The sequence below is a fragment of the Scyliorhinus canicula genome, unplaced genomic scaffold (genome assembly GCF_902713615.1).
Source record: "Scyliorhinus canicula unplaced genomic scaffold, sScyCan1.1, whole genome shotgun sequence".
Lineage (NCBI taxonomy): Eukaryota > Metazoa > Chordata > Chondrichthyes > Carcharhiniformes > Scyliorhinidae > Scyliorhinus > Scyliorhinus canicula.
The window spans coordinates 3,502,572-3,526,252 of record NW_024055744.1 but is presented as its reverse complement, the minus strand read 5'-3'; the positions used below and the strand labels follow the sequence as shown (position 1 = coordinate 3,526,252).

At 47.2% G+C, this 23,681-nt stretch overlaps 1 protein-coding gene across 1 annotated transcript; it reads right to left on the bottom strand.

The window, feature by feature from the left end:
• Window positions 1-432: 432 nt before the first annotated feature.
• Window positions 433-16,102, bottom strand: LOC119960842 (gastrula zinc finger protein XlCGF26.1-like). The gene is made up of 4 exons (XM_038788431.1): window positions 16,046-16,102; window positions 15,006-15,753; window positions 14,326-14,927; window positions 433-1,713 (listed from the first exon to the last, which is right to left on the bottom strand). Exons 2-4 carry the CDS (start codon window positions 15,414-15,416, stop codon window positions 1,056-1,058), a joined length of 1,671 nt encoding a protein of 556 aa, XP_038644359.1. The 5' UTR covers window positions 15,417-15,753; window positions 16,046-16,102; the 3' UTR covers window positions 433-1,055.
• Between the last annotated feature and the right edge of the window lie 7,579 nt (window positions 16,103-23,681).

Sequence of the window (23,681 nt, the reverse complement as noted above, 5' to 3'; positions counted from 1 at the left end):
CAGTGCTACTTTTTCACCAATACTAATCTCTGCCAGTCCCTTGGTTCTCTGGTGTTTTGGGGACAATCTCTGTATCTTCCTGGTGAAGACAGACACACATTATTTAGTTTCTCTGCCATTTCCTTACTCCCCATTATAAACTCTCCTGTCTCTGCCTGGAATGGACCCTCATTGGTCTTTGCTAATCTTTTCCTTTTCACATTCCTGTAGAAGCTTTTCCAGTCGGTTTTTATGTTTCTCGCCAGTTTGCTCGCATCAGTTTCTTGATCCTCCTTTGCTGAATTCTAATGGATCTCATGGAATCTTTTAACTTTTCTTGTTAGCCACAGTTACATAATTTTTCCTGTTGGATTTTTGTTCCTTAAAGGAATCTATATTTGTTGTATATATGTGAAATAAAAGTTGCAAAAATCCCAGAGGACCATAGGCTGCTCTCCCCTTTGACAGAAAGAGAGCTGACTGGAGCTGATTTAAGCTGAGGGTCAGCACACCTCAGGCGAGGGGCCTGGCTGAGAAGGCCGGGCCTTCATGAATAAACTCAGCCAGTACGGGAGTTGAATCCTCTCTGTTGGCCCCGAACCAGCCGTCCAGCCAACTGAGCTAACCGACCCCCTGATAAATATGTAATAATTCCTTAACCATTAGGTAGTCCCTGTACCAATCAGTTTCCCAGTCCACCTCAGACATCATACCCGGATAGTTTTCTTCTGTGAGGGACATCCAGGTAACTTAAACAAATGAACCATGTAAACACCAGGGCCCATCTCCATGGCAACGTGGCATGCTTTGGAGTGTTTGAAACAGAAATGGAAACTAAATATCTCCACACTTCCAAACCCCCTTTCACTCGGAGATCCTTGTACAATTTGAAGCCAGGTATTAGCAAAAAGGCTTAAAGAGCATCAGCCGACTGGAGGCAAAGTGGTGAGACCGGCCAGTCCAGCAGAAAGAAACCCTCCGACCATCCTCACTGACCACCTGTCAGAATGAACAAAATGCAGTCCTGGCTGTAGAGCAGAATCCAACCCCTGTAATCTATTGTGAAATTGTTGGTGTCACAGCAGGTGCGATGAAACATGCAATCCCGTCTCCGAGTGAGAGGTGGACGGCCTCTCCCCAGTGTGAACGCGCTGGTGTCTCCGCAGGTTGGATAATTGAGTAAATCCTTTTCCACACTGAGAGCAGGTGAATGGCTTCTTCCCAGTGTGAACTCGCTGGTGTGTCCGTAGGGTGGATAAATGTGCAAATCCTTTCCCACACTGAGAGCAGGAAAATGGCCATTCCCCAGTGTGAACTCGCTGGTGTGTCTGCAGGTGAGATAATTGATTGAATCCCTTCCCACACTGAGAGCAGGTGAATGGCCTCTCCCCAGTGTGAATTCGCTGGTGTCTCCGCAGGGTGGATGAATCAATGAATCGCTCCCCACACTGAGAGCAGGTGAATGGCCTCTCCCCAGTGTGAACTCGCTGGTGTCTCCGCAGGGTGGATAAATGCGCAAATCCTTTCCCACACTGAGAGCAGGTGAAGGGCCTCTCACCAGTGTGAACTTGCTGGTGTGACTGCAGGTTGGATACTTGAGGAAATCCTTTCCCACACTGAGAGCAGGTGAATGGCCTCGCCCCAGTGTGAACTCGCTGATGTGTCTGCAGGGTGGATAATTGAATGAATCCCTTCCCACACTGAGAGCAGGTGAACGGCCTCTCCCCAGTGTGACTGCGTCGATGAATCTCCAGCTGAGATGGGGCTCTGAATCCCTTCCCACAGTCCCCACATTTCCACGGTTTCTCCATGTTTTGGGTCTCCTCGTGTCTCTCCAGGTTGGACAATCAGTGGAAGCCTCGTCCACAACACGGGTACGGACCCTCCCTGCTCTGAATGTTGTTATGTTTTTCAGGCTGTGTAACTGGTTAAAGCTCTTTCCACAGTCAGTTCACTGGAACTCTCTCACTCGGATGTGTGCTGTGTGGGTCTCGGTGCTTTTCCAGTCACACTGATGGTTGAAATATTTAGCTGACAGTTCGGGTAAACATTTCTCCTTCTAGATTCAAAGCCCGATGATATTCAGATTCCAAGGAAAGAAATGACTGTCAGATCGAGACATGACGTTTGAGATTTCTGTCTGTAATTCCCCCTTGTCTCACATCCTGCAACAACAATTTACAAAATTCACCAGTGTCAGTACAGGATAGAAATGCAGAACAGTCAATTCTAGTTTCTGTGTCACATTTTTTCCTCTCTCTTATTCCCCGAAAGCTGTAAATCTCCATCCCACACACTCTCCCTCCATTCACACTCTGCTGTGTCTAATATTCACCCTCCCAATTCTCCTGAAGGTGCTGATTCAGGCTGATTGACAGATCCATGCTCACAGCTTCCTGTCCAGGTGATCATAACAAATATGAGCTGCATTCGGCCCATCAAACCTTAACCATTCCATGGGATCATTGGCCGATCGACCTCAGCACCATTTTCCCACACTATCCCTATATCCCTTGACCTCTTGAATATCTAGAAACCGATCAATCTGTGTGTGAAAATACTTGATGACTGAATCTCCAGAATCCTTTGGGGTAGAGAATTCCAAACCTTTCACCACATCCTCGAATAAAGAAATCCCTCCTCATCTCAGCTTTCTCTCCATTTAACTGCCAGTTCCCCATAACACTCGACACCCTCAATCTGAAATCTATCGGGGGGGAGGGGGGGGGGGGGTGTCAGCCATGTGATACGGGTGCGGGAGTAGCTGCTTTTCCACAGGTTCTGGCACCACTCACCTATAATTTGATACTTATCCTAATTGCCTGGCACTCATCTTCCTAATCCTTGAATTCATATTTATTATCGTGTCCCTGGAAGACTTCAGGGTTCGGATGGTAGGATTATGTCGGAAAAAGTGAAGAAATGCGTTGATAAACAGCGCCGGTGGATTCAGCGGGGGTGGAGCCGCCTTTTCAACATGGCGGCCTGACCCTCGGGAGGTCTCTCGACCCCCCGCTCTCTGGGGCTCCGGGAGGCGGCGAAAATGATAACTGCTGACATTATCCATGTTATTGACCAGAGGCTGAGTGTGCTGACTCAATATCTGTGAGCTCATGAGGCCCAGCTGCAAAACACCATGAAGAGGCTCGATGATCCGGAGGAGAGAATCCTGAACATTCAGCAAGATGCCTCCTCAACAGAGGCAAGAATTCAATCCTTTGAAAACCAGCGAGTGGTGTGGTGGAAGTCCTGGAGGACCGAGGGCAGAGAAAGAAAATCCGAGTCATCGGCCTGTCAGATGGTCATCATAGAATTTACAGTGCGGAAGAAGGCCATTCGGCCCATCAAGTCTGCGCCTTAGAAAGAGTACCGAACCCAAGCCCTTACCACCACCCCATCCCCCTAACCCCACCTAAAATTTTATTTGGACCCTAAGGGCAATTTAGCATCGCCAATCCACCTAACCTGCACATCTTTGGACTGTAGGAGGAAACCGGAGCACCCGGAGGAAACCCACGCACACATGGGGAGAACGTGCAGACTCAGCACAGAAAGTGACCCAAGCTGAGAATCGAACCTGGGACCCTGGAGCTGTGAAGCAACTGTGCTAACCACTGCGCTACCGCGCTCCCCATAAATTATGTTATTTTCTGTCCATTTAGTGTGGAGGGTGAGGCTCCCGTAGGTTCTTCGAGGACTGACTGTGACATTTTCTCAAGCTGGCTATGAAGCCTGGGCGTTTCAAATTAGAAACGGTGCATCGGTCTTTGAGTCCGAGGGATAGTTTTCATCCCAGGCCTGTAATCATTCACTTCCACAAATTGACAGAAAGTCCTGGAGAGGGAACGGCGAGGTAGCACCTGGCTCCAGGCGGGAGTGAGGATTTACTTCTTCCAGGACTTTTCGGCAGCAACACAAACAAAGCATCGAGGCTTCGATGAAGTTCAAAAGCAGTTGAAGGCTGTGGGGAGTGAATTCTGTCAGGCTTTATCCTGCAACCTGAAAAATGGTATCCAACAACTCCGTCAAGTCTTTCAATAATCCAACTATTGCCTTGACCTTCATTAAATCCATGAAGGGCCAGGATCTGGAGGGATGGTTTGCAGCTCGGGCTAACTCAGGTTCTAATCCGGACACTTTCCCTGTCATGGTGTTGTCTGAATTTCAGAATCACAGAAATACACACAGGGACAGGAGAAGGCCATTCAGCCCCTCGAGTCTGTCCTGCCATTTAGTAAGATCATGGCTGATCTGTGACCTAACTTCACATCCATTAATATCTTTGCTTAACAAAACTCTACCTCAGATTTAAACTTAACAACTGATCCAGCTTCACCTGCTGTTTGTGGGAGAGAGTTCCAAACCTCTCCCACCCTGTGTGTGAAGAAGTTCTTCCGAACATCTCTCCTAAACGGTCCAGCCCTGATTTTTAGACAATGATCCCAGTTTTAGAATCTCCAACCAGTGGAAATAGTTTATCTTTATCTACCCTGTGTTTCCGTTAATATCTTCAATACTTCAACCAGATCACACCTTAACCTTCTAAATTCTTGCGAAAAGAGGCCTAATTTGTGTAATCTCCCGTCGTAACGTAACCCCCTTCATCTGGGTATCGTGGGGTATCACTTTAGTAAATCTTTATTGCAGTCCCTCCAAGACCAAAATACCCTCCCTAAGGTGTGGTGCCCAGAATGGCTCACAGTTCCCCAAGTGGGGTCTTACAGGGTTTTGTATAACTGCAGCATAACCTCTGTCTCTTTATACTCCAATCCTCTAGATTAAATGCCTTTAGCCATTTTGATTATTTTCTGGACTTGTCTGTGACATTTTAAGAATCTCTGCACCTGAACCACAAGTCTCTTTGAACATTTACTGTACCTAACCTCTTTCCATTGAGAAAATACTCTGCTCTATCCTTTTTTGGTCCAGAATGGATAATCTCACACTTGCTTACATTCAATTCAATCTGCCACAAATTTATTCATTCACCTAATCTGTCCTGTGTGTGTGTTGGGGGGGGGGGGGGGAGAGGTGTCCTGTGTGTGGGTGTGTGGCTGGGGGAGGTGTGCTGTGTGTGGGTGTGTGTCTGCGGGAAGGTGTGCTGTGTGTGGATGTGCGTCTGGGGGAGGTGGGACCCCCGCCTGCCCCGTGCCCCGCTCCTCTCCGGCCCCACCTCTGCCGGACGGCAGCCTGCAGATCACCTCGGTCCGCCGCATGGACTTCAGCATCTACCACTGTGTGGCCCGCAACGCTGGCGGACACAACACGGTCTCGCTACAGGTGTGGCCGCTCTCGCTGCAGGAGCTGGGCCTGGCCGGGCGCTCCGATGAGCGGGCCGGCCTGCGGCCCGGATACCCCTTCAACACCCATACGCTGCTGGTGACCAGGGGCTTCTCCTCCTTCTTCACCCTACAACATAGAACAGTACAGCACGGAACAGGCCCATCGGCCCTCGATGTTGTGCCGAGCAATGATCACCCTACTCAAACCCACGTATCCACCCTATACCCGTAAACCAACAACCCCCCCCCCCTTACTTTTAAGGACACTACGGGCAATTTAGCATGGCCAATCCACCTAACCCGCACATCTTTGGACTGTGGGAGGAAACCGGAGCACCCGGGGGAAACCCACGCACACATGGGGAGGACGTGCAGACTCCGCACAGACAGTGACCCAGCCGGGAACCGAACCTGGGACCCTGGAGCTGTGAAGCATCCTGGTGTCGCCCTGCTTCACTTTACTGAGAAGACATCCCTCTGACAAAGGCACGAAAGGGAAAATGCTGGAACATCTCAGCAAGTCTGGCAGCATCTGTAGGGAGAGAAAAGAGCTAACGTTTCGAGTCCGATGACTCTTTGTGCCAGACTTGCTGAGATTTTCCAGCATTTTCCCTTTCGTTTCAGATTCCAGCATCCGCAGTAATTTGCTTTTATCCCTCTGACAAAGCCATGTTGACTATTCCTGATCAAACCTTACCTCTCCAAGTGGAGATAGATTATTTCCTTCTGGGAACTAATCCGTCAGTGTCTCCCCTGATCTCTGAGGTTGTGGAGAGAAGCCGGAAGTGACAGTACAATCGAAGTCACATGGCGCATGTCCAATCCCGGCGGACAGTGAGAGTGGAGAATGTTCATTGTTTCACACTTGGCACTGGGGCCACACTCGGGATTTGTAAACCCCGCCCCCTGCACTGACCTCTCACCTGACACCTCACAATGCGCGGACAATGATTGACGGCAGCTCCTGACCAATAGGGTTCAGGGGGCGGATTCGGAGGACCAGTCGGGAGTGGCTGGTCCTCCAGCTAATCGGAGTGAATGACGGGGCCGAGTGAAGCATGCGCAGTGCAATTAATGGCGGCGCAGAGAAAGTTCTTTCTCGGATCCACAATCCGTAAAGGTGGGAATGACGTAACCGAGGGAAAAATGAATCAGGCGCGTTGTTGGACACACTTCGTAAATATTTTACATAAACCGAAAACCCGTAAAAATAACCTACCGGTACCGGGGGGCCCTGAGCGGGGCCTGCAGCTTTCTCACAGACAGGACGATGGAGCCGCCATCTCCATCGCGCGCGAGCGGGGTTGCGCATGCGCACCATTCAACATTATTTGGGCACTAGCAGCAGTGCGCAGGCGCACCCACCATTTTTATTGGGGGCAGCAGCAACGCAGTTCAGGCTCAGTCGCCATCATTGTTAAGGGCAACGTTTTTTTATTTTTTAAAAATATTTAGATTAGCCAATTATTTTTTCCAATTAAGGGGCAATTTAGCATGGCCAATCCACCTACTCTACACATTTTTGGATTGTGGGGGCGAAACCCACGCAGACACGGGGAGAACGTGCAAACTCCACACGGACAGTGACCCAGAGCCGGGATCGAACCAGGGACCTCAGCGCCGTGAGGCGGTTGTGCTAACCACTAGGCCACCGTGCTGCCCGAAGGGCAACGTTTTTTAAATGTTTCATCATGACAGACTGTTTCACTCTGAGTTACAAATTCCTAGTTATGAGGCAGAACAACGATACATGTGACAATGTCAGTGACAATAATTCAGATTTATTTTGACAGAATAAAGCTTTTTGAGACATTTCAGAGAGATGTTACAAAATAACAATTGATACTGATCCACAAGAGGAGATATGAGATTTTAAGGATAATCTTAATGGAGGAAAGTGAGTGAGAGAGTCGCAGAGTTTGAAGGAGGAAATTCTAGAGCTTGTGGCCCAGTCAAATGATAAAAAGCCTGTAATGGTGGACCGAATAAATCAGGAATGCTATAGTGGCCGGAATTAAATGAGTGCAGAGATCTTGAAGGGGTGTGTGTGTGTGTGGAGGGGATTACAGAGATCAGGAGGGTCACAACTACAGAAAAGGAAGAATGGGAAATTTCAACTTTTGGTACTTCTTAAAAGGAAAGTGAGCTTAGGGGATGGGTAAACAAGACTTGTTTGTATTGTATTTGTTTGATTGGATTGGATCGGATTTGTTTATTGTCACGTGTACCGAGGTACAGTGAAAAGTATTTTTCTGCAAGCAGCTCAACAGATCATTCAGTACATGGAAGAAAAGGGAATTAAATACAATTCAAGAAAATACATAATAGGGCAACACAAGATATAGAATGTAACTACATAAGCATTGCCATCGGATGAAGCATACAGGGTGTAGTGTTAATGAGGTCAGTCAATAAGAGGGTCATTTAGGAGTCTGATGACAGTGGGGCATAAGCTGTTTTTGAGTCTGGTTGTGCGTGTTCTCAGACTTCTGAATCTCCTGCCCGATGGAAGAAGTTGGAAAAGTGAGTAAGCCGGGTGGGAGGGATCCTTGATTATGCTGCCCGCTTTCCCCCGGCAGCGGGAGGTGTAGATGGAGTCCATAGATGGGAGGCAGGTTTGTGTGATGGACTGGCCGGTATTCATTGTCGTCAATAAATAGGAGTCTGATGTAGGAGTCCTTGTTTTCGAGATGCTCTAGGGATGAGTGTAGGGCCAGGGAAATGGCATCTGATGTGGACCAGTTGCGACGGTATGCGAATTGAAGTGGGTCAAGGCGTTCCGGGAGTATAAGAACATAAGAACATAAGAACTAGGAGCAGGAGTAGGCCATCTGGCCCCTCGAGCCTGCTCCGCCATTCAATTAGATCATGGCTGATCTTTTGTGGACTCAGCTCCACTTTCCGGCCCGAACACCATAACCCTTAATCCCTTTATTCTTCAAAAAACTATCTATCTTTACCTTAAAAACATGTAATGAAGGAGCCTCAACTGCTTCACTGGGCAAGGAATTCCATAGATTCACAACCCTTTGGGTGAAGAAGTTCCTCCTAAACTCAGTCCTAAATCTACTTCCCCTTATTTTGAGGCTATGCCCCCTAGTTCTGCTGTCACCCGCCAGTGGAAACAACCAGCCCGCATCTATCCTATCTATTCCCTTCATAATTTTAAATGTTTCTATAAGATCCCCCCTCATCCTTCTAAATTCCAACGAGTACAGTCCCAGTCTACTCAACCTCTCCTCATAATCCAACCCCTTCAGCTCTGGGATTAACCTAGTGAATCTCCTCTGCACACCCTCCAGCGCCAGTACGTCCTTTCTCAAGTAAGAAGACCAAAACTGAACACAATACTCCAGGTGTGGCCGCACTAACACCTTATACAATTGCAACATAACCTCCCTAGTCTTAAACTCCATCCCTCTAGCAATGAAGGACAAAATTCCATTTGCCTTCTTAATCACCTGTTGCACTTGTAAACCAACCTTCTGTGACTCATGCACTAGCACACCCAAGTCTCTCTGAACAGCGGCATGCTTTAATATTTTATCGTTTAAATAATAATCCCGTTTGCTGTTATTCCTACCAAAATGGATAACCTCACATTTGTCAACATTGTATTCCATCTGCCAGACCCGAGCCCATTCACTTAACCTATCCAAATCCCTCTGCAGACTTCCAGTATCCTCTGCACTTTTTGCTTTACCACTCATCTTAGTGTCATCTGCAAACTTGGACACATTGCCCTTGGTCCCCAACTCCAAATCATCAATGTAAATTGTGAACAATTGTGGGCCCAACACGGATCCCTGAGGGACACCACTAGCTACTGATTGCCAACCAGAGAAACACCCATTTATCCCAACTCTTTGCTTTCTATTAATTAACCAATCCTCTATCCATGCTACTACTTTACCCTTAATGCCATGCATCTTTATCTTATGCAGCAACCTTTTGTGTGGCACCTTGTCAAAGGCTTTCTGGAAATCCAGATATACCACATCCATCGGCTCCCCGTTATCTACTGCACTGGTTATGTCCTCAAAAAATTCCACTAAATTAGTTAGGCATGACCTGCCTTTAACGAACCCATGCTGCGTCTGCCCAATGGGACAATTTCTATCCAGATGCCTCGCAATTTCTTCCTTGATGATAGATTCCAGCATCTTCCCTATTACCGAAGTTAAACTCACTGGCCTATAATTTCCTGCTTTCTGCCTACCTCCTTTTTTAAACAGTGGCGTCACGTTTGCTAATTTCCAATCCACCGGGACCACCCCAGAGTCTAGTGAATTTCGGTAAATTATCACTAGTGCATCTGCAATTTCCCTAGCCATCTCTTTTAGCACTCTGGGATGCATTCCATCAGGGCCAGGAGACTTGTCTACCTTTAGCCCCATTAGCTTGCCCATCACTCCCTCCTTAGTGATAACAATCCTCTCAAGGTCCTCACCTGTCATAGCCTCATTTCTATCAGTCGCTGGCATGTTATTTGTGTCTTCCACTGTGAAGACCGACCCAAAAAACCTGTTCAGTTCCTCAGCCATTTCCTCATTTCCCATTATTAAAACTCCCTTCTCATCCTCTAAAGGACCAATATTTACCTTAGCCACTTTTTTTTGTCTTATATATTTGTAAAAACTTTTACTGTCTGTTTTTATATTCTGAGCAAGTTTACTCTCATACTCTATCTTACTCTTCTTTATAGCTTTTTTAGTAGCTTTCTGTTGCCCCCTAAAGATTTCCCAGTCCTCTAATCTCCCAGCAATCTTTGCCACTTTATATGCTTTTTCCTTCAATTTGATACTCTCCCTTATTTCCTTAGATATCCACGGTCGATTTTCCCTCTTTCTTCCGTCCTTCCTTTTTGTTGGTATAAACCTTTGATGAGCACTGTGAAAAATCGCTTGGAAGGTTCTCCACTGTTCCTCAACTGTTCCACCATAAAGTCTTAGCTCCCAGTCTACCTGAGCTAGTTCTTCTCTCATCCCCTTGTAATCTCCTTTGTTTAAACACAAAACACTAGTATTTGATTTTACTTTCTCACCCTCCATCTGTATTTTAAATTCCACCATATTGTGATCGCTCCTTCCGAGAGGATCCCTAACTATGAGATCATGAATCAATCCTGTCTCATTACACAGGACAAGATCTAGGACCGCTTGTTCCCTCGTCGGTTCCATTACATACTGTTCTAGGAAACTATCGCGGATACATTCTATAAACTCCTCCTCACGGTTGCCTTGACCGACCTGGTTAAACCAATCGACATGTAGATTAAAATCCCCCATGATAACTGCTGTACCATTTCTACATGCATCAGTTATTTCTTTGTTTATTGCCTGCCCCACCATCTCGTTACTATTTGGTGGCCGATAGACTACTCCTATCAGTGACTTTTTCGCCTTACTATTCCTGATTTCCACCCAAATGGATTCAACCTTATCCTCCATAGCACCGATGTCATCCCTTACTATTGCCCGGATGTCATCCTTAAATAACAGAGCAACACCACCTCCCTTACCATCCACTCTGTCCTTCCGAATAGTTTGATACCCTCGGATATTTAACTCCCAGTCGTGACCATCCTTTAACCATGTTTCAGTAATGGCCACTAAATCATAGTCATTTACGATGATTTGTGCCACCAACTCATTTACTTTATTCCGAATACTACGAGCATTCAGGTAAAGTACACTTATGTTGGTTTTTTTACCTCTGTTTTGAATCTTAACATTTCCAGTTTTATTCCTTTTGTTATTACTGGGCCTATTCACTGTGCTCCCCTCAGTTACTGTACCTTGTACTGTCGCCCTTATGGATTTCTGACTATGTCTTCTCTGCCTTGCACTTTTCCCCTTACTTCCTTTTGTTTCTGTCCCTGTTTTACTACCTTCCAACTTCCAGCATTGGTTCCCATCCCCCTGCCACATTAGTTTAAACCCTCCCCAACAGCTCTAGAAAACACCCCCCCTAGGACATCGGTTCCAGTCCTGCCCAAGTGCAGACCGTCCGGTTTGTACTGGTCCCACCTCCCCCAGAACCGGTCCCAATGCCCCAGGAATTTGAATCCCTCCCTCTTGCACCATCTCTCGAGCCACGCATTCATCCTTTCTATCCTGACATTCCTACTCTGACTAGCTCGTGGCACTGGTAGCAATCCTGAGATTACTACCTTTGAGGTCCTACTTTTTAGTTTAACTCCTAACTCCCTGAATTCCGCTTGTAGGACCTCATCCCGTTTTTTACCTATATCGTTGGTGCCTATGTGCACCACGACAGCTGGCTGTTCACCCCCCCCCCCTCCCCAGAATGTCCTGCAGCCGCTCCGAGACATCCTTGATCCTTGCACCAGGGAGGCAACATACCATCCTGGAGTCTCGATTGCGTCCACAGAACCGCCTGTCTATTCCCCTTACGATCGAGTCCCCTATCACTATAGCCCTGCCATTTTTCTTCCTGCCCTGCTGTGCAGCAGAGCCAGCCACGGTGCCATGAACCTGGCTGATGCTGCCTTCCCCTGGTGTGCCATCTCCCTCAACAGTATCCAAAGCGGAGGTGATGCGCTTCATGATCAGCCTCTCGAAGCACTTCATTATGACTGAAGTCAGGGCCACTTGGCAGTAGTCATTCAGGCACGTTGCCTGGTTCTTCTTTGGTGATGGTGGTCTCCTTGAAGCAGGTGGGGACCTCGGAGTGGAGTAGGGACAGGTTAAAGATGTCTGTGGCTACCTCTGCCAGCTGGTCCACGCAGGCTCTGAGTGCACGACCAGGGATCCTGTCCGGGCCCATCGCCTTCTATGGGTTCACTTTCAGGAAGGCCGATCGGACTTCGGAAGCTGTGATGGTGGATATGGGTGAATTATGGGCTGCTGGAGCACTCGACAGCAGATTGTTGGTTACCTGCTCGAACTGAGCATAGAATGCATTAAGTTCATCGGGGAGAGGTGTGGTGCTGCCAGAGATACTGCTTGGCTTCACTTTGTAGCCCGTTATGTTGTTTAGTCCTTGCCAAAAAAGCCGAGAGTCTGTCTCTGACTCTAGTTTGATATTCTCTCTTGGTATCTTGGATGGGTTTGCAGAGGTCGTACCTGGATTTCTTGTATAGGACAGGGTCGTCTGCCTTGAACGCCTCAGATCTGTCCTTCAGTAGGGAGTCAATCTCGCGGTTGAGCCATGGTTTCCGGTTGGGGAACGTACGTACTGCTTTCTTTGGCACGCAGTCGTCCACACATTTGCTGATGAAGTCTGTGATGGTGTGGCATACTCATTTAAGTTAGTCACTGAGTTCTTAAATATGGACCAGTCCACTGTCTCTAAGCAGTCACGTAAGAGCTCTTCTGTCTCTTCGGACCAGCACTGCACAACCTTCTTAGCTGGATTCTCCCGCTTGAGTTTCTGCTTGTAAGCCGGGAGAAGGAGCACCGTCTTATGGTCTGATTTCCCAAAGTGCGGTCCGGGATGTAACGGTAGGCGCCCTTGATTTTTGAGTAGCAGTGGTCAAGAGTGTTGTCGCCCCTGGTGGGACAGGAGATGTGCTGGTGGAATGTTGGCAGTACACTCTTCAGGTTGGCTTTGTTGAAGTCTCCGGCCACAATGAACAAGGCCTCCGGGTGTTCTGTTTCGTCGTTGTTTATGACTGTGTACAGTTCATCCAGCGCCTTCCTCACTTCTGCCTGGGGTGGGAAGTAGATCGCTGTGATAATGGCTGAAGTGAACTCACGTGGAAGATAGTATGGGTGGCACTTTACGGTCAAGTATTCCAGGTCTGGGGAGCAGTAGGTCACCAGGGTAACCACATCCAAGCACCAGGAGGAGTTGATGAGGAGGCAAACCCCTCCACCCTTCGCTTTGCCTGAAGATGCCGTGCGGTCCGCCCGGTGAATAGAGAAGCCTTCAGGTTGTATGGCACAGTCCGGTGAGGTGGGGGTGAGCCATGTCTCTGCGAAACAGAGCACACAGCAGTCTCTTACTTCCCTCTGAGAGGTAAGTCTGGCGTTAAGTTCATCCGGGCTTGTTTTAAATCGCTTGGACGTTTGCCAGGTGTATGCTGGGGAGAGGGGTCTTGAAACCGCGTGGCTTCAGTCGAACCTGCAGACAGCTGCGTTTCCCTCGGTTCCTCGGTCAGCGGCTGCTGTTGGATGGTCCTGGGATCCGATGGGAGACGTCAGCCCTTGTGAAGGTAGGTGGTTGCGTCTGGCAGGGTCCAGGGCACTGTTTACGTTTTCAGGGTCGCGTCTGGCATTGTGGGAGAGCCTGGGACCAAAGGGCATAATCTCAGAGTAAGGGATCTCAAATTTAGGACAGAGATGAGGAGACATTTCTTCCATCAGAGGTTAGAGAATCTGTGGAATTCTTTAGCTGGGCAATCCTTCTTTATCTGGGAATCAAACTGTTGTCTAATTGTCCCGGCAGTTACCAGGCTCCCGTGAAGTCCTCCAGCTGTTATTTTAATGCAGACTTCAACAATCTATCTTCAGTAGGTTTCTATTAATTCATTGTGACTGTCACATGACCACATTTTCAGTCTGGAAACTTAAATAAGCTGCTTTACATTCAATCAGGAATATCACAGTTTTACACCAACCTCTGATTTGACAGCACATTTCCAGCATTCACCATTGTTCTTCCTGACTCTAAACACAGTCATAAAGGAGCTTCTGTTCCCTGTTGAGGAGCTCTGAACCATGGAAGAGAACAGCTGGGATATATTTCACTCACACCTCAGGATTAACCCACACGGGGACTTTGCTGTCAGTGAAGAGAGATGAGAAAGACCCAAGTGTCATTTGTCCCTCTCAGTGTGACCCTATAGGACTGTGTCCAGGCTGAAGTTCCGTGTGATCCTCCCCCAGATTGTCCTTTCTGAGCTCCAGACAGGTGATGTTAACCACTCAGGTGGGAAAGACAAAAATCTGCAACAACATTTCAAACCAAGCTTATTTATTTCACATTTATTCAGAATTTTAAACCTCATCAACAGATTAAGACTGTCACAGTGAAACTGATTCACTCCTGAACATGATTAACAGCATCAATAAAGGAAGAATCCAAAATTTGTCGTCACTTGTGAACTCGCTGGTGTGTTAGCAAGTGGGATGACTGAGTAAATCCCTTTCCACAGACATTACAAGTGAATGGCCTCTCCCCAGTGTGAATGCGATGATGTTTCAGAAGATAAGATGAATGAGAAAATTCCTTCCCACATCTGGAGCAGGTGAACGGCCTCTCTCCACTGTGAACTCTCTGGTGTGTCAGCAGGTTGGATGACTGACTGAATCCCTTCCCACACACAGAACAGCTGAACGGCCTCTCTCCAGTGTGAACTCGCTGGTGATTCAATAGGTTGGATGAACGAGTGAATCCCTTCCCACACACTGAGCAAGTGAACGGCCTCTCCTCACTGTGAACCTGCTGATGTGTCAGAAGGTTGTATGAACGTGTGAATCCCTTCCCACAGTCAGAACAGGTGAACGGTCTATCCCCTGTATGAAGTTGCTGGTGTATCAGAAGGTTGGATGAATTAATGAATCCTTTCCCACAGTCAGAACAGGTGAATGGTCTCTCCCCAGTGTGAATTCTCTGGTGGGTCAGTAGGGCAGATGGACGGCTGAATCCTTTCCCACACACAGAGCAGATGAATGGCCTCTCCCCAGTGTGAGCAGATTGCTGTGTTAGTAAATCCATTTTGTTTTTAAAGCTCTTCTCACAGTCAGGACAGTTAAAAGATTTGTTATCAAAATGAACAAGTTGATGTGTCTGCAGGTGGGATGACTGAATAAATCCTTTCCCACACAGGGAGCAGGAGAACGGTCTCTCCCCAGTGTGAATACGTTGATGTATCAGCAGATCCTTTTTACATTTAAAACACTTCTCACAGTCAGGACATGTAACTGGTCTCTTATCAGTGTGAACAAGCTGATGAGTCACAATGTGGGATGACCGAGTGAATCCCTTCCCACACACAGGGCAGGTGAATGGCCTCTCCTCAGTGTGAACCTGCTGGTGTGTCAGAAGGTTGTATGAATGGGTGAATCCCTTCCCACAAATGGAGCAAATGAACGGTCTCTCCCCAGTGTGACTGCGACGATGAACTTCCAGTTGTGATGGGTAACTGAATCCCTTCCCACAGTCTGCACATTCCCATGGTTTCTCCATGGTGAGGGTGTTCTTCTGTCACTCCCGCTTAAAGCCTTGTCGATACACGCAACAGGAGTATAGTTTCTCCCTGCTGTGAATGGTGTGATTTTCTTTCAGGATGTGTAACTAGTTCAAGCTCTTTCCAGTCAGTGCAATTAAACACTCTCATTCGGGTGTGTGTGTGTCTCGGTGCTTTTCCAGTCACACTGATCTTTCAAATGGAAGAGACAACCATTTCTCCTTCCAGTTTCAAAGACTGATGATATTCAGCTCCTGATGAATCGAGTGGCTGTCAGATCTCGATGTGATGTTTGGTTTTGAGTTTTCTGTCGGCCAATCCTCCACTTCCAATATCCTGTAAAATGAGTTTACAAAAGCCATCACTGTCAGTCCAGGATAGAAATTCTGAACAGACAATTCCTGTTTCTCTGGAAGATTTTTCCCTCTCTTGTTCCCCCAAAGCTGTAAATCCCCGTCCCACACACTCTCCCTCCTCCCTGGGCTGAAATCCAAACCCATCTCACCATCTCTTTCCTCCACTCCCAGTTTTCTCCCTCCCTCTCCTCTGCCTGGGTTCAGTTCTCCAGCTCCTGTCTGCAGACTGACAATAAAACCAATGGGTCTTATTGGGAGGTTTGGGTTCTCACCATTGTCCCCGCTCGCGGCGGCTCTCATTCAACCTCTGGGAGCACTCACTCTCACTGCGGCTGCGCTCAGCCCGGAGCAGCATCGCGCATGCTCCGCACAGAGCGACGACTTCCGGGGGTGGGGTATACTGGCGCCTGCGCGTTCTGGCTCCTGTGTTGGAGATAGGGCGTATTCCTCTGCATCCGGCATTCTGGGTAGCCTTAGCCACCATTATTCAGTTACGTTCCTCAGGTTGATAAATTGGTTCCGGTACTTTTGATACAGTTCGGTGTTTGTACCGAATGGGGCGGCCGCATCGGTGATTTTCTCTCTGATCGGCCCCTGTTAACGGCTGTCATCTGTTTAGGGGTCGATAAGCCGCAGTGCGCCTGCGCGGCCGCCATCTTTCTCAGGTGCAGAAGGGCGCATGCGCGGGCATCCAGGAACCGGAAGCCGGAAGACAGAATCTTGTGAATTTCTCTCCTGGACTGAGAGTGAAATTTCTTTGGAAACTCCTTTAGAAAAAGGAGGCTTTACTAACGGGAACTTCAAACCAAACATCAAGCCATCCTCTGACTGAGTTACTCGATTCATCAGGACCTGAATATCATTGGGAGGTAAAATAGTTTGTCTGTTCTGTCTGAGGACACAGTTCAGATATCAGAGTGACTGGGAAACGTTTAATGACCATTCCAGGTTAAATTTGAGACTAATTACACCGATCACATTGGGGAAGATAAATAATTTGCTGTTGTATTCTTATGTATACAAGTAAATTTTAAATTACCACATTAGCATACTTGGCAGCTAAACTGGGCAAACTGCTGACCTTGTTAGTAGTGAGAGTTACTATCCCCGATTTTATCAAAGTTTGTTGTTCCTATTGCATTTCATTCAGCTCGTCGTGGCTACAAAGTAGGTATTCAGGCTAATCTCAATTTCCAGATTGTGAGGGCAGCACGGTGGCGCAGTGGGTTAGCGCTGCTGCCTCATGGCGCATAGGTCCTAGGTTCGATCCCGGCTCTGGGTCATTGTGTGGAGTTTGCACATTCTATCTGAGCTTGTGTGGGTTTTGCCCCCACCACCCAAAGTTGTGCAGTTGAATAATAAATAATAAACTTTATTAGTGTCACAAATAGGCTTACATTAACACTGCAATGGTCACTGAGAAAATCCCTTAGTCGCCGCAATCCGGCGCCTGTTCAGGTACTCAGGGAAAATTCAGAATGTCTAAATCACCAAACAAGCACGATTTTTGCGATTTGTGAGAGGAAACAGGAGCACCTGGAGGAAACCCACACAGACACGGGGAGAAAGTGCAGACTCCTCACAGGCAGTGACCCAGCCGGGAATCGAACCCAGGTCCCTGGCGCTGTGAATCGACAATGCTACCCACTGTGCTATCGTGGTGCCTTTGTCTCCACAGAAGCATGAGTAGGGTCTCTCCCCACTCTGAGTGCTGTGATGTTTCAGATTGCACAGTATCGATGACAACTCAGGATTCATGCGGTAGGGTGGAAATCCTCAGCCGGTCAAATTCGGTCAGGTGAGGCATGGATAGAGCTGGCGGATGGGTCGGGAGGCTTCATAAACACTCCGTACAGCCCGAAGCCCCGAATACGAAGCTAGGATATGGCAGCTGAACCAGCGAAAGCTGCTCGGGCTTTTCTCCGAGACGTGGCCGGGTGCACCGGAGGGAGCGAGGGGCCTGGCTTTGCTCCGCCTTCCATTCACTCTGATTAGCCGGAGGACCAGCCTCTCTTGGTCGGTCTTCCAGCTCTGTCCCCTTTTCCTATTGGTCCGAACCCGCCGTCAATCAGTCCCCGGGCATTGTGAGCTGGAGCAAACCCTTCACCATCATTGTCAGCTCCCTGGTTTGCAGCTGCGGAGCTTCTCCCTCCCTCCCGGGAACAGGCCCAGGTTAACGGGCACCATCCTGCTTCACACACTGGAGGGTGGTTCACATCACAGGATGGGGGAGGGGGGATAATAAATAAGGGCTGACACTTTGCACTCAAATCAATGAGGACTCTGATCTCTGGCAAGGAAGGAAACCCTGGCAGGTGGGTGGGGAGGATTCACAAACACCCACTGGAGGCCACAAACTCCCAATAAGACCCATTGGTTTTATTGTCAGTCTGCAAACAGGAGCTGGAGAACTGAACCCAGGCAGAGGAGAGGGAGGGAGAAAACTGGGAGTGGAGGAAAAAAATGGTGCAGATGGTGAGATGGGTTTGGATTTCAGCCCAGGGAGGAGGGAGAGTGTGTGGGACGGGGATTTACAGCTTTGGGGGAACAAGAGAGGAAAAAATGTTCCAGAGAAACTAAAATTGTCTGTTCAGAATTTCTATCCTGGACTGACAGTGTTGGCTTTTGTAAACTCCTTTCACAGGGGGTTAGAATTGGAGAATTTGCACACAACAGACTGAACCCAACAGAAAGGTTTGTCTATTTGTGAATTCTATCCTGCATTGACAGTGATAACTTTTGTAACATGAGAGATTACAGCTCTCAGGAAAGATTAAATGGAGTGGGGCCTTTTTTCTATCGACAATCACAAATTAAGCAGTGACCTGCTATAAATCTTTTAAATTATCAGTAGTTTGGAGAGGGGCGATGTGAGAGAGTGACCATCAATAAACAACGAGTCATAAATACAAGATAGTTACGAATAAATCCAAGTGAATAATACGGACAAAATTATTTATCACAGGTTCAGAATGTGCAACTCATTACCATGGAAAGGAGTTGAGGAAAGTGCTGAGATGTTTTCAAAAGGAAACGGGACAAGCACATGAGAGAAAATGGAATCAAAAACCAGCTGAAGGGCTGAGATTTGATAGGTGTGACATTCGGAGATGTGTGCCGAGTGTTGACAGCAGCAGAATCTGGGATAGAATGGCCTGTTTGTGTCTTATATATTCACAATATTTCAATGCAATCTCCTTTTACAGAATATTTGCAGATGTAAACATTATGTCGAGATCTGGCAGTCACTTGATTCATCAGGACCGGCCTTTCAACGTGGAAGGAGAAATGTTTGGCTGTTTTGTCTTTCGGAAAAAATTTCAAAAATCACTGTGATTGGAAAAGCACCGAGACACAGACATCTAAGTAATTTTCCTCAGTTAGCTGGAACTGAGCTTTAACCAATCATACAGCATGAAATTAAATTGCAGCATTTACATCAGGGAGACCCCGTACTCAGGCTTCAACTGATGATCCAAGTTGGAGAGACATAAGGACATTCGCACCAAAGGAATCAAGAAGCAGCAATAGGACATTCAGCCCCGTGAGCCTGTTCCACCATTTAATAACATCACGGCTGATCTGATAGTGACCTCAAATCTGCATCCCACCTACACCTGATAACTTGTCGATAACCATGAAGAAACCGTGGAAATGTGGGGACTGTGGGATGGGATGCCAATCCCCGTCTGAATTGGAAACTCATCGACGTATTCACACTGGGGAAAGGCCGTTCACCTGCTCCGTGTGTGGGAAGGGATTCACTCAGTCATCACACCTCCTGAAACACCAACTTGTTCATACTGATCAGAGACCGTTTAAATGTGCTGACTGTGAGAAGAGCTTTAAAAGCAGATATGATTTACTGACACATCGACGTATTCACACTGGGGAGAGGCCATTCACCTGCTCCGTGTGTGTGAAGGGATTCACTCTGTCATCCGAACTCCTGAGACACCAACTTGTCCATACTGACCAGAGACCGTTTAAATGTGCTGACTGTGAAAAGAGCTTTAAAAGCAGATATGATTTACTGACACATCAACGTACTCACACTGGGGAGAGGCCATTCACCTGTCTGGAATGTGGGAAGGGATTTCATGATTTGTCAAACCTCCGGGCTCACCATCGGGTCCACTCTGATCAGAGACCGTTTAAATGTGCTGACTGTGAAAAGAGCTTTAAACGCAGAATGGATTTACTGACACATCAACGCACTCACACTGGGGAGAGGCCGTTCACCTGCTCCGTGTGTGGCAAGGGATTCACTCAGTTATCAAACCTCCTGAGACACCAACTTGTTCATACTGATCAGAGACCTTTTAAATGTGCTGACTGTGAGAAGAGCTTTAAAAGTAAACGGAATCTGTGGAAACACCAGCGAGTTCACACTGAAACAGAATCATAGAATTTATAGTGCAGAAGGAGGACATTTGGCCCATCGAGTGCACCGGCCCTTGCAAGGAGCACCTTACTTAAGCCCATACCTCCAACCTAACCCATAATCACACCTCACCTTTTTGGACACTAAGGGCAATTTAGCATGGCCAATCCATCCAACTTGCACATCTTTGGACTGTGGGGGGAAACTGGAATACCCGGAGCAAACCCACGCAGACACTGGGACAACGCGCAGACTCCGCACAGTCAGTGACTCAAGCCGGGAATCAAACCTGGAACCCTGGAGCTGTGAAGCAACAGTGCTAACCACTGTGCTACTGTGTCACCCAAACGTGGGCGTGGTACTTGGGAGAGGTTTTTCAATTGCTCCGTGCGTGGGAGGAGATTCACTCAATCAAACAATCTGAACAGACATCAGCAAGTTCACAGGCAACAGCAGGGTTTGGATTCAGCTGTTGTTGCTGCTGTTAGTCACATCCAGGACTGAATGATGCCTGGACGTCTGTTTCCAGTCGGGCTCCACAGTTTCCGGATAAATATCAATGATTTAGACTGAAATGTATGCACCAGGATTATACAAAAGTTGCTGATGTGTTTTAGACAATGAGGGAGAAAGCCATGGACTGGGTCAGGTGGACAGAAAACTGGTGAATGGAAATTTAGATAATGAGAGGTTAGGAACACACTTCAGTTAACTCCCGATAAAAATAAGGTCACTTCAGGATAATGGAAAAAACTGATTGGTGGGGAAGCTATAAATAATCCTTTTTTAAAAAATAAATTCAGTGTACCCAATTATGATTATTTTTTCCTAATTAAGGGGCAATTTAGCCTAGCCAATCCACCTAACCTACACATCTTTAGGTTCTGGGGGTGAAACCCATGCAGACACGTGGAGAATGTGCAAACTCCACTTGGACAGTGAACCAGGGCCGGGATTCAAACCCTGGTCCTCAGTGCTGTAGTCCCACTTCCCACTGCTAACCACTGCTCCTCGTGTTGCCCAAGCTACAAATAATTCAAATAACTTTATTGAACAGTTCTCAAATGGAAAGGCTGTTGACCACATTAAAGATAAGAATCTACAATAGATGTTTGATCTAGCAAGTCATATTTAGGGCAAGATTATAAACAGAGGGCATTCATTTAAAGTGATTAGAAAAAGAAGCAATGCTGAGCAAGGCTAGGAGAGTGGGCAAAGAAGTGGCAGATGGAATACAATGTGGAAAAGTGTGAGGTTATGGACTATCGAAGGAGGCATAGACTATTTCCTAAATGGGGAAATGCTGAGGAAATCGCAAGCACAAAGGGTGTCCTTGTTCAAGATTCTCTTCAGGTTAATGTGCAGGTTCAGTCAGCAGTTGGGAAGGCAAATGCAATGTCTTCCTGTCGAGAGGGCTAGAATACAAGACCAAGGATGTAATTCTGAGGCTGTATAAGGCTCTGATCAGACCCCATTTGGAGTATTATGAGCAGTTTTGGTCCCCGTATCTAAGGAAGGATGTGTTGGCCTGGGAAAGGGTCCAGAGGAGGTTTACAAGAATGATCCCTGGAATGAAGAGCTTGTCGTATGAGAAACGGTTGAGGACTTTGGGTCTGTTCTCGTTGAAGTTCAGAAGGATATGGGGGGATCTTATTAAAAACTCCGGGATATTTCGGTATTTTACTAAGGTGCGTCAATGTTGTATAAAATCAAAATTTCTCAATAAAAATTATATTAAAAAAAAACTCCGGGATACTGCGAGGCCTGGGTAGAGTGGACAGGGAGAAGATGTTTCCACTTGTAGGAAAAACTTGCAGCAGATGACAGAATCTCAGACTAAACAGGCAATCCATTAAAACAGAGTAAGAAGTCTCACAACACCAGGTTAAAGTCCAACAGGTTTGTTTCGACTCACTAGCTTTCGGGGCACAGTTCCTTCCTCAGGTGATGAGGAGGAATTTAAACAGATGAGGAGGAATTTCTTCAGCTGGAGGGTGGTGAATCTGTGGAAGTCTTTGCCAATGAATGATGTGGAGGCCAAACCACTGAGTGTCTTTAAGATAGAGATAGATAGGTTCTTAATCAATAAGGGGATCAGGAGTTATGGGGTGAAGGCAGGAGAATGGAGATGAGAAAAATATCAGCCATAATTGAATGGCGGAGCAGATTCGATGGGCCGAGTGGCCTAATTCTGCTCCTATGTCTTATGATGTGAAGAAAAACATTCTGTGCTGCATGTGGGATCATGAATGCACTGCTCGAAAATGTGGTAGAGGCAGATTCAATTGATGCCTTGAAAAGAGAATTGGACAACTATCTGTTACGATCAGATCAGCCATGACCTTATTAAATGGTGGAGCAGACTGGGCTGAATAGCCAACTCCAGCTCCTTGGCTATCTGTTTGTATCTTTTGAGGAGAAAAATATCTACAGAGTTGAGGGCCAATGACAGGGGATTGTGACTGTTGCAGAAAGTTGGCACAGATACAATTTGTTGAGTGCCTTTGTTTTGTGCTGTCACCTTTCTATGCCACTGTGTTATGAGGGAAATGCACTGCACAAATGCAAGAGAGGCAGATTGCTCCCTCGATATGGATTGGATTAGATTTGTTTATTGTCACGTGCACCGAGGTACAGTGGAAAGTATTATTCTACGAGCAGCTCAGCAGATCATTTTGTACATGAAAAGAAAGTAAACTAAAAAGAAAATACATAATAGGGCATCACAAGGTACACAATGTAAACATCTTGACAAAGGCATTGAGCAAAGCAGACAGGAGTGTAATATTAATCAGATCAGTCCATAAGAGGGTTGTTTAGGAGTCTGGTAATAGCAGGGAAGAAGCTGTTTTGAATCTGATCGTCCGTGTTCTCAGACTTTTGTATCTCCTGCCCGATGGAAGAAGTTGGAAGAGTGAGTAAGCTGGGTGGGAGGGGTCTTTAATTATGCTGCCCGCTTTCCCAATTGAGCGGGAGGTGTGGATAGAGTCAATGGATGGGAGGCAGGTTTGTGTGATGGACTGGGCTGTGTTCACTACTCTCTGAAGTTTCTTGCGGTCTTGGGCCGAGCAGTTGCCATACCAGGCTGTGATGCAGCCCGATAGGATGCTTTCTATGGTGCATCTGTAAAAGTTGGGAAGAGTCAGTGTGGACATGCCAAATTTCCTTAGTTTCCTGAAGAAGTATAGGCGTTGTTGTGCTTTCTTGGTGGTGGCGTTGATGGTGGTGCGTGGACCAGGACAGATTTTTGGTGATGGAAACCCTGTGCCCCAGTGCAGGAGAGGCTGGTTGTTGGGCAGTGTGAGCTGAACATACATGGCTGGATAAAGACCAAGGCAGATGTCAAGACCCTTGGAGCAAAAACAGGTCTGGAGGGTGTGGGTCAAAAAACCTGGGGAGTTGCATTTTGCATGAATCGTGAGTGTGATCCAGTCACAATTATGAACAGTAAACAAACCTATCACTGGTTTGATGAGATGACTTACCGTGTCACAGGTGTCGTAAATACTGTACATACTGTAGAT

Bases quoted from the DNA above. Each gene is read 5' to 3' on its own strand.
- LOC119960842 (XM_038788431.1), bottom strand. From the start codon at position 15,416: ATGGAGAAACCATGGGAATGTGCAGACTGTGGGAAGGGATTCAGTTAC. The intron at 14,928-15,005 runs GTTCATTTTGAT...TTACTAACACAG, and splicing joins ACCTGCAGACACATCAACTT to CAATCTGCTCACACTGGGGA. The intron at 1,714-14,325 runs GTGACGACAAAT...TCATCGACGCAG, and splicing joins ACACACCAGCGAGTTCACAA to TCACACTGGGGAGAGGCCGT.